Consider the following 10,614-nt stretch of genomic DNA (forward strand, 5'->3'; position numbering starts at 1 on the left):
CCCGTCGCAGTAGTATAACTTGCCATAGCACTTGATAAAATCAAGATAAAACCTCTAGTTTCTACAAAACACAAGATAGTGGGGCTTGGGGGAGGGTTAAAATCTTTTTCTGGGTAAAATTTCTGTATGTACCCACATAAAAAGAAAGAAGATAACAGTAAAATTCTGTACAAAATTTAGTTGATGATCAAATGCCTGTGTTTCCTTTTCTTCCCATGTCTGTTCAAAATAGAATTATGAATTCTAAACTTTTTTCATTCTAACTAAGACAACGATATCTATGACTTTGAAGCTGTTTTTCTGTCATTGAATACAGATTTTTTGTTGTTGTTTACACTACAAGGTTTTTTATTTGTTTAACTAAATAGCACTGCTTTTGAGCATAGGTTACTGGACACAGTAGACTTAGGTAATGTGATAAACTACTTACATCTTCATGTTCTAGAATTTTGGGATCATAACACATAGTATGCTGAAGGAACGCTTAAAGAATATTGACTCTGTTAAGGCATTTCTTTGTTTCATATGGAAAGTTCTCTGAATGATAGGGAAAACATTTATCTTCCTATCCTTTCTTACTTGTATTTTTGAAGAAATGGCCTTTTGCTAAAGGTAGGGAAAAAATGTTAAATACAGTTTATTTACTTGAATCAGAAACACAAAAGCTGCCACAAAGTGATACGTTATAGTCACTAGCAACAATATGTGAAGAATAAATCACATAAGGTGTTAATAAAATGAATAGGTCTGAACAGATGTGTTAGCAGTAGTAGTTTGAGTCCAAATAGTAAAAGCCTCACTAAGAAAAATTAGCTGGGTATTTGTAACTAATAGCTGTTCTTTTTTTGGCAGTGGTACTATGATACTGCTATGGGTTCTGTTTCTCTTCTGAAACTTGCTTTCAGGAATCAGGTTGTTTTAACTGAAAGTCAACTTATGATTGCATCTGAAATACAGCTATTCTGCCTCTTGTTCTTGAGCTCGCTACCTTAACTTAGTAAAAGAACAAAAACTTCAAATACTTTAAATATCCATTCACAGTCAGGGCTGTTGATCAATATTATTTCTTATTGCTGTCTCCGATATTTTTCTGATCTGGTGAATTCAATCCAAAAGATTCCAAAGGAAGAGCACAGTGTAATATGGTGGGATGGAAGTAGTACTGGGGGGGGGGGCATTTGCCACGCTTCTGATTGGCAAAGACTTCACACTGATGGAAGGTGAGAAGCAGCCTAGTAGAGGCTTGTCACTTGGGCTGGCATGTTGGGAATAGTGCATCCATACTTCTGAAACACATTAGCACGTGTGTGTAAACTTAGTTTTGACTGAAGTCTAGATGAGATAGTGTCTGAGTGTGTTTTAGATCAGGTGTACTTTTTTAAGATACTGTCTCCGTTTACAGACTTCTGTTTTCATTGTGAAGTGGTCTTGTAATGCACAAAGTGGATACCTTCCAGGCAGAATTAATCCAGATGTGCTCCAGGACTGCAAATGATGTGCTTCTGGGCTGCTCATTCAGTCCTGTGGATTAGACCAGTGCTAGCCCAAAGTAAAATCCATAAAATGCGTACAGCACGGATGCAGGCTTTTTGGCAGTGTTTCACTTCAGAGATGATAATTTTTGGTAACGCTGCTTCTTAATATAGATGCAACTTAGTGAGACAGCAACAGTTTGGTTGGAAGTAGGAATTTTTGAAAGGTAGGAGAGGGTAGGGTTTAAAAACTTTATTTTTTCTAACAGTGAATTACTCGAAGTGACATCTTGTGCTAGTTCAGAATTTTTTTTACAGAGTATGTGAGAAGGGATGCTTGAATCAAATACAGATTGTTGGAATGGATTTAAGGCTTTCTTTAAACCAGATTGGTGGAGGGAAAGCAGAATTCTTAAGGGTAAATATCTGAAGTGTATTTTTTTCACTCTATTGTATCAATTAATGTACCAGTTACTGTACCAATTTGGGAGGACTGGCTTATGTTGTTGTCATGAATGAAATATTCCAAATAGCTGAAAAATTCTACCTGCTGCTTTACCCATTGATGGACTGCAGAGCTGATGATAATATTTGTGTTTTCAAATGCATTTTTACTGTCTTAGTAAAATGCTGTTCCTGGAGTCGTCATTTCTATAGTTAGGAGCTAGAATGAATATAGATGAGTCACATGGTGAAGGAAACCAACTTAAAACTGAGGTTTTAAAATGGGAGTTCTCTGATCTAAAACGGGAAAGGGAGAAAGACACATCACATAGGATCTCGCTTTGTCTTACTCTGTTGCTTTCATATATTCTGCATTTACTTACTCTTAGTATTATCCAAGAGTTTCCTGTTTAGGTTTTCTTCTATGCTGTGCATATTGGTCCCTCATACTTGACTGAGCATGTTAATAATTCTTTTGGCTATGTGTAACTTGTGATTTATGGGGCAAATATGCTGAATTTCCATACAACTTGGAAATCAAATTGTGGTGTCTTAACTTTTTCTGGTGGGTTTAAGACCACATTGACCCAGTTGCTGCGAAGACTATTTCTGAAATGGAAAACTTTAAGTTGTCTAATATTTCGTAGAAAAATCCTTTAAAATGGCTACATGTGAAAATGCCACTTCCATCCATCTGATGGAAAGGAAGAACTTTTCAGTTTGAAAGTGCATTCTAAGAGATTAAGGAATGTATTATGGGCAGACCTATTACATCTATCAGATAATGCAAAAGAGGCTTTAAATAGTGTAAATTTTGACTTTTCCAACTTTTAGCTTAGTATAGCTGCAGGCAATACCTAAAACCAGTGTGAATGACTAATATGCAATTTCAGAAGTATAAGTAGGCCTAATATATAACTTTGTTTCTAAGTAGCAAAACATCAAACTCTAAAGGTCCTGGCTTTTTTGTAACTTCTGAATAGGTGAAGACATTGAAATTATTCTACTTGGAACAGCAAGCTTGTGTCTAGTTTTCAGTATATTTGTTTGAAGCTGGCCTTTGGGCAGCAAAAAGCTTTCTAAAAATTGAAACAACTTTCCTAGCATCAATTGCACAGTTTGTAGCTCTTGGAAGGTAACTGTGGGAGCAGTGTGGTTCTGGTGCTACTGCCTGTTGCATGTTTCTAGTCAAAAAACAAAAAGCGTAAAAATGCAGCTATAACATTTAAAACAATAACAAAAAACACTCCCTCCCCCTGCCCGTACAGTTCTTCCCCACTCTTCTTATGAAGTCTCTTCCAGTCAAGCTTATCTGTACCTCTGCCAGTATCTATGGATGAAACCTTCAAATTACACCTTAACCATTTTTTAAAAGGAGTATCTTAACCATTGTTGTGGCCTTCTTGTAAGCAATATATGGTGCTTGCTGTCTACTGGAGCCCGTGGCACTTCTGGAGGCTTTGCAAGGAACCATAATGGGTCAACAAGCAGACTTTAGGTGTCGGAACTTCTGTTTTTGCCTTTAAAAAGGCAATACACCGTTTGGGCTCGTATTCCAGGAGTTCAGCAACAAAATATCACCTGTTTAATTCTTGGTTTTGTTTTACTTTGTTTCTAAGTGTAAATAACCAAAAGTCTTGAGGCTGTTATCTGCTTGGTGCATATTCTTGAAGGGAAGGGTACAGGTGCCCAGGTAGGTATGGGCATCTTTTTTTGTAGCCTTGATCCAATTTCCCAAGCTCCAGAGTAGGGCAGGAGTTTAATGCATCCTTAAACTTAGCATTTCTCATTAGCTGTCTCTAGGTAGCTCCCTGATCTGTATGCATATCTTGGTTACCATTGGGATGTGCTTAATTCTCTGCTGAAGCATTAGGTAAGAGAATCATGTACTAAATGTCATGTCTTAGCCTTTGTTCTAGGTACACAATTACAAAAAACTAGACTTTGAGCAGCTGAACTTGGAGACACAGACATCTTTTCTGAGTCTGACACCCAGAGGCTGGCTAGAATTAAGGTTTAGCTCTGTGATGGTAAATGGTTAACGTTACTGCTTTCCAGTCCTTCAATAGAGGTGTAACATTAGGACTAAAGGTTTGAAATATTAACGGCACTCTGCACTTTCACCAGTAAATGTTCCTGCTGCATTTCATGATGTTCTTGTCTGTTTGTAGAGATAAACCTTCGTATTTGTCTTTTGTAGGGTTTTAAAAAAATACTCGGGAATTCTGATTGGGAGGACTTGGAACAGGTAATTGACTCTAGGGCAAACTACAGTGTGTAGGATATTGATATGTGGTGGAAGAGGGCATTGGGTAATTGGTTGGACTGTAATTTGAGGGGAAAGATTAATTTAAATGAAAACCTATAATCTCATCTCTGGAGGCCAGTGTGTTTCATGCTGTCAATTTTCATCAAGTTAGATACCCATAGGGTAGGGTGGAAATTCCAAATTAATTCATCACTTAAAATGTATTTCATTGTTACTGTGAAATATCTTTTTTTTCCTTCTCAAATTACTTTTAAAAAAGCCCTACTCTTCCTTTTAAGAGGAAAGAATTGCAAGCTTGATAAAACATTTGATGTCTTCCTGGTATTACCACCACAGACAAACAGTGGCTGAAATGTTCATACATATTACAGAACGCCCAGTGTCTGTTATTTTGAGTCAGGTTTTATTGCCTATACTATTTCTTTTCAACTTAAAAGGTGCAGACCATCACCCTTAAACAAAAAGTATTACTTGATTACACTGTCCTGACTTAATTGGTGGCTTTTTTAAATCTTCTTTCACTTGCTTTTAGTAGTTAGTCACACTGCTGCAAATTCTTTTTTTTCTTCTAAGGGTGGACTTTTTGCAGAATAGATTCATAAGGGAATAATGAAAGGCAGCCCCTTCTCAAATAAATCCTGTTTGCAAAACAGATTAGATGATGTTGGGCAGAGTTACAGTAGTGCTGTAATGCTGGACCAAATGCAGCCCGATTGCCTCATTTGGTGTTGCATCTTTCTGTATCATCTGATTTATTCTGCTTCAGAGATTGATTCTGCTCACAGGGTTAGGATGAATCCCAAGTAGTGTGTCAGTGCTTGACTTGGGCATTCAGCTGGGGGCAAAGGTAACTTTCATACCTGCAAGAGCTTGCTGTACAATTTTTAAGATACTCTGCAGTATTAAATCCTTCTGTCATTGTTAGCATGTTCCTATAAACTTCTGTTTGCTTTACTTTGGATCTGTTTTGGGAAGCTTGGCTATTGGCTTTCTTGTTGTGAACTTCCCAGGGCAGGTGATGGATTTTATTTTTTTTAGGTACAGCTGCTGAATAGGGAACTGTGCAAATACTGTCCCTTTTTCTTAGAAACAAAACAAAACCAAACACTAACAAACCACTGCAACAATAGCATGCTTTTTTGAAACTTGCACAGGTAGTGTTTTCACAAGCAGCTGTGAAATCTCTGTCTCAAAAGATGGTAACTGCTAAATCATATCAGTTCCTCCTCTAGCATGCTTAAATACAAAACACATTGGAAAAAACCTGTAAGCTTTATGATGGTGTAGACTTATTTCCCTGGAGTTATTGTTCATAATGGAAAATTGTAGCTTCTGTGACTGGATTTCTTGTGTTGTTTTGCACGGTACCTTACGTCAATATTTTAAATGTCGTTCTGAATTTGTGTTTCAGGAATTACCAGAAATGGTTCTCTTAAAGTTTTTTCGACCAGAAAACACACCAGTACCTGCAAGACCTACACCAGAGCAGCTTTCTAATCTTATCAAGACAAGTCTTCATTATCCAGAGTCTTTCAATCATTCTTTTCATCAAAAAAGGTTTGTGCAATGTTTTCTGTAGAAACTTTTGAAATATTGTTTATTTGACATAAATCCTGTTGAGAGATGCTATGTAGGTTATGAAACAAAAGATAAGTCTAGTATGTAAGGGTGAAATCTTGCTCAATTCTTAAACACACTGCTTCAGAATTGTATAGGTAAAATGAAAGTTTCATATAGAGAACCAGGCTGTAATACCACAGTTCACAGTTTTAATGTTAACTAGTAATGTTATCAAACTTCCTGAAAGAAGAATAAATACTCTGCTGCCTTTGTGTTTATTTTTGGTGTCAGAGTGAACAGTGTGACTACTTGGAGGAGCTAGACAGAAAGTAAGTGGTACTTTTTAAGTCAAAAGAACTGCTATGTCTACGGCATCTGACTTGCCAAGATTAGCTGCACGTGGTTCTGATTTATGTCAGAAGGAAAGGTAGTAACAGTCTAGATCACTGGGGCTTGTCTCCTGGAAGAATATCAGAATTAACCTCTGTCAAAAAGCAGGCTGCTAGGGTGGATTAGTTGGAGCCTGTAAAATCCATGAGTCTTTCAAAATTAAGATCTGAACAAAGCCCTCTGGATTCATCTCCAGGTATGAAATGAATTCTACGTGAAACATAGATACCTATTTAGGTTTGAGTTGTTTTATCTGAGAACTCTACTGTGTTATACTTCCTGCTAAAATTTCAGTTAATATAAGTAAGTTGCCAAAAGAAAGGGATTTCTTTCTTTATAAAGCATAACATTTAAATGTTCTGTAAGGTGGCATATTCTAAGGACAGTTACAAAGCATGCATTATTCCAGTAACAATTTCATATCTTACTCGTTATAGTTGCTAATTGTTCTTGTTAGTCAGGTTTAGGATATTTAAACTGTTAAGCAATGGCAAGGAATTCCAGTGACACAAATCACTTGTTGCATACATAGAGCTGTTTCAGCTGCAGTAGTTTGTGTACCTGCCTGTGAATATCTTGGGGTCTTTCTTGCTGCAGTATTTATAAAAACGATCATACTAATTGTGAACAAGCAGAATATCAACTAACTGTATTAGTTTTATTCAGGGTAAAGGCTTAAATTAACACCAAATGTATGTGCTGTCTGTTCTGTTTGGGTACTGTTCTGGCTAAAACTTTAGGCCAGATGCCAGCAATTCCTCTACAGGAGACTGCAGAAGTATATGGACAAAATGTGCTGAACAGTGGTTCAGAGGGTAGCACAGTGGACCATGTTATCCCATTCTGAAATTGCTTTTGTCATAACAGTAGATTTCCTGTAAACTAAGGTATTGTTTATGCTTTTGCTAGTCTTTCTCAGCTGGACAAAGGAAGGTGGTAACTTCATTTGGCTCAGTTGAGCCAATGCTGTTTGCCTCAATAGCTTTCATTATAGGAAACTCTAGTCAATGTAAGTGATTATATTGCTATGTATGCTGTCTGACTGTTGCATAATAGACAACTAAATATTATTTTTATATTACTTGAAATTTATTTTAACTATTAAAGAGTATAATTAAGAATATCCAGAGTAAGACTTTTTTCCTATACTATTTCTCTTCACAGCCTCTGTTTGGTACCTGTCACTCTCCTACTGTCTAATTGTTCCCAGGCTGTTGTAGATGTAATGATTGATTTGCGGCATAAAACAACAAGGTAATATGTGAATGTTTTAAGTCTTCCCCAAGTTTATCAGCTGATTCTTATGATTGGCTTTTTGCGTAGAACTGTAGTATTATGTGCAAAAATATTAGCACTGAGGAAATGCTTTGTAAATTGTTTTTAAAAGTTTTACTAAGGATTCTGTGGGAGAGAGAATTCAGTACCGTGATATACCATTGTTAATTCCTCCACTTCTGTTAAAACAAGGCAATTTAACTCATAATTCGAGTGACACCACCTCTCCCCTGCCCTGCCAGTAGACATAATGCTACTCGGTCTGCTTACCACAAAATAGACTTTGTGGGATCCCTGATGGGGGTCTTGGCAGGAGGGGAAGGCAGATCCTGAAGGACATTGAGGTAGGCTTAGTCATGGGGAACACTTGCTTCTTGCTGACAGCCTGTCCAGGCAGGTAAGAAATTAAAAGCCCAGGGCCTAATACACAGCTTCAGAAATAGAGGACAGAAGAGTTAAGTCTGTTTTATTTATTAGTTAAGATTAGGAAGCTATTCACTGATCTGGTGTGTTTTCACAAGATGGTCATGTTTTGTAACAGCGTTGTAAGACTAGTCTTTGAAAGGATAGTGTAGTCATGTGCCTTGTAACTTCCTAAAAACAAACAAAAAACCAAACACACCTCCCACCCCAAACCAATATATTAATGCAATGTCTATAAAGCAGTGTATATCCATGTTGACCATTTCTGTGTGACATGCTAGCTCATGAGAAAGGTCCAAGAATGCCTTTTGTAGGAATTCCAAAAACTGCGACAATTTGGATCTATGTCTATTGTTAGTTACGTGTCGGTTATATAAAAAGCTGGGAATGCACTGGAATTCATCATTATACATATATGTATAACTCATGTTCTGTATGTAGTGTACAGTATTGGGAGCCAAAGAAATGTTTTCAAGATTTGTACTGATTCATCTGAACCAAGGGGGAGAGCCACTGTAAAGGAATGTGTTAAGTATGAGTCAAAGAACACTAAATGTATTTGTCAAGAAGTAAGGACCCAGAGTTAAATTGATGGGTGGAAATAGAGATCCATAAGGATACCCAAGGGTACCTTAGGCACTCTGTCTCAGAGTGTGTGTATATTTGTGGGGATGGGTGTCTGTCTGTTTGTGGATGTAGATGTAGTAGGGAAGAGGACATACAGACATGACCTTCTTTTCTGAAGCTGCAATTAGTATCTTGATAAAATGTTAAGCACAGTTCTGTCTATACCTATGATTGTAACTAGCTTTCTCTTGCTAGAAAAACCTTAATCTCTTACAGATAAGGGGGGGAAGCAAAGGAAGCACAATGCACTTGGGGAAGGCAGTGACTTAAGGGAAATTATTGTGGGCATGCAGTCAAAAAGACTCAGCAACTTCCAAGTCATCAAAGATGACCGACTCCAAAGACTGCCAGAATAGTAACTTAAGTTTCCAATTCCTGGCTTTTGAAAAGAAGTTTTCAGAAAGCATAAACAAGCATCTCTTTGTAAGGGGCCAGTGACGGACACATAATGCATTCTGAAATCTTGAGAAAACTTGAGGTTGAAGGAATCACGTAAACTGGTATGTATGCTTCAAATACAGAGGAATAACTTTGTTACCTTCTTTTTCAGCCCAGAAGCACTAGAAATCCATGGATCTTTTACATGGCTTGGGCAAACACAGTACAAGCTTCAACTTAAAAGCCAGGAAGTCTGTAGCTTGCAGCTGAAAGCTTGCTTCGTTCATACGGGTGTCTATAATCTTGGAACCCCCAGAGTATTTGCCAAGCTAGCGGACCAAGTTACTTTGTTTGAAACGAGTCAGCAGAACTCCATGCCTGCACTGATTATTATCAATAATATCTGACCACTTCCTGAAAAAAACAGACGAGAAGACAAAATAAATGGGATTCTTTTCTTATATTGCTGGTTGACATTTTGCTGCAGTTTTTGGAAATAGCACCTCAAACATCTAACTTGTTAATAAAATTGTGTAGGAAAGAAAATAGCAAAATATTCAGACTACTTGTCAATTTGTTCCTCAATGCAACGCACGTTGGACTGAAAATACGTTTATCCTTTTATAATGTATTTCTTCTCTGGTAATTAAGATATTCATAACACAAAATACTCTTTAACTCCACATCTGAACATATTTGTATGTCCTATGCCCTGTCAAAAATGCAGCTTGACTGCTGTTACAACTTCCAGCATGGTGTGTTTAATATTTGTGGCTGTATTAGGATATGGTTCAGGAAGAAACCCTCATTGGCTTTTTCCTGTCTGAAGCCATTAGTCATGATAAATCCCAACCTTACTGTGAAGTTCAATAAGGTGTCTGAAATCCGTTTCTGTTTCTTGGTTCTTTAGTTTAAAATCTTGTTTTGAGTTTTCATGTTTATGGAAATCGGTGACCTTTCAAGGTTTACATACAAGTCCCACCTAAGGTGTTTAAAAAATAACTTTTTCAAACAGTTTGAGTATTTTCTCCTTCATCTCAACACAGAATGCACTATTTCACAACCATGAGATTGTCATTTAAATTGTCACTTGCTTTATTATGTAGCTATAACAATTGATCTGTTTTAAAAAAAAATCTACTCAAGATTTTCAAGAAATGTATTATATTTATAACAAATGTACTGTAAATAGAATAAAACATACACCATATTCACTGTATTGACTTGTGGCCTTTTTTTTTCTTTCTTTTCATATAGCTGTAGCAATCTACAGGTGCTGATACTGTGTATGTATATTCTGTACTGTCTTCATTCTGGCCCTCTCTGCTCTGGCCCTCTTTGACAGTTCCTGTCCTGTTGCCACGTGTAGTGTTGGTGTACATTGACACTTGTAGTGGCTGCTGTATTTGCCTTTCGAGTTCTTATCCAGTGTTCCCAGGTACCACCCCCAGAATTCAGCTGTCTGGGAAATCTCAATTACTTGCTACATGCTGGGAGCTTTTAATTTGAGTAGTAGCTGCTGAATGGAGGGAAGGCTGTGTGAAGCAATCCAGTGCAGCAAAACCAGCTAGGAGTTAGGAGTTATGGTTTATGATGGGTTAGCTGAGTACAAGGGAAATTGAGCACCTAAAGAAGCCTAAGACTTCTGACAGCCTGCTGTATCTTGTGGCTGAAGGCAATTCCTTCATAGGTCAACATTCACTTATGAAATAGTACATCTGCCTTCAGATGCATATTTTTCTTTTTAGACAAGGTTTCCAATTTTACTTGTATGCA

At 37.2% G+C, this 10,614-nt stretch overlaps 1 protein-coding gene across 1 annotated transcript in view; it reads left to right on the forward strand.

Moving 5' to 3' along the window:
- The window catches only part of TRAPPC8 (trafficking protein particle complex 8), a gene marked incomplete at its 5' end in the record, with an annotated part of 49,300 nt that extends 39,515 nt beyond the window's left edge, over window positions 1–9,785 (forward strand). The window contains 4 exons of the mRNA XM_009579652.1: window positions 4,117–4,164; window positions 5,597–5,742; window positions 7,300–7,389; window positions 9,011–9,785. Of these exons, the coding sequence (XP_009577947.1) occupies window positions 4,117–4,164; window positions 5,597–5,742; window positions 7,300–7,389; window positions 9,011–9,245 (519 nt within the window). The remainder of the gene's footprint in view (window positions 1–4,116; window positions 4,165–5,596; window positions 5,743–7,299; window positions 7,390–9,010) is intronic.
- Between the last annotated feature and the right edge of the window lie 829 nt (window positions 9,786–10,614).

The sequence above is a fragment of the Fulmarus glacialis genome, unplaced genomic scaffold (genome assembly GCF_000690835.1).
Source record: "Fulmarus glacialis isolate BGI_N327 unplaced genomic scaffold, ASM69083v1 scaffold7676, whole genome shotgun sequence".
Taxonomy (NCBI): Eukaryota; Metazoa; Chordata; class Aves; order Procellariiformes; family Procellariidae; genus Fulmarus; species Fulmarus glacialis.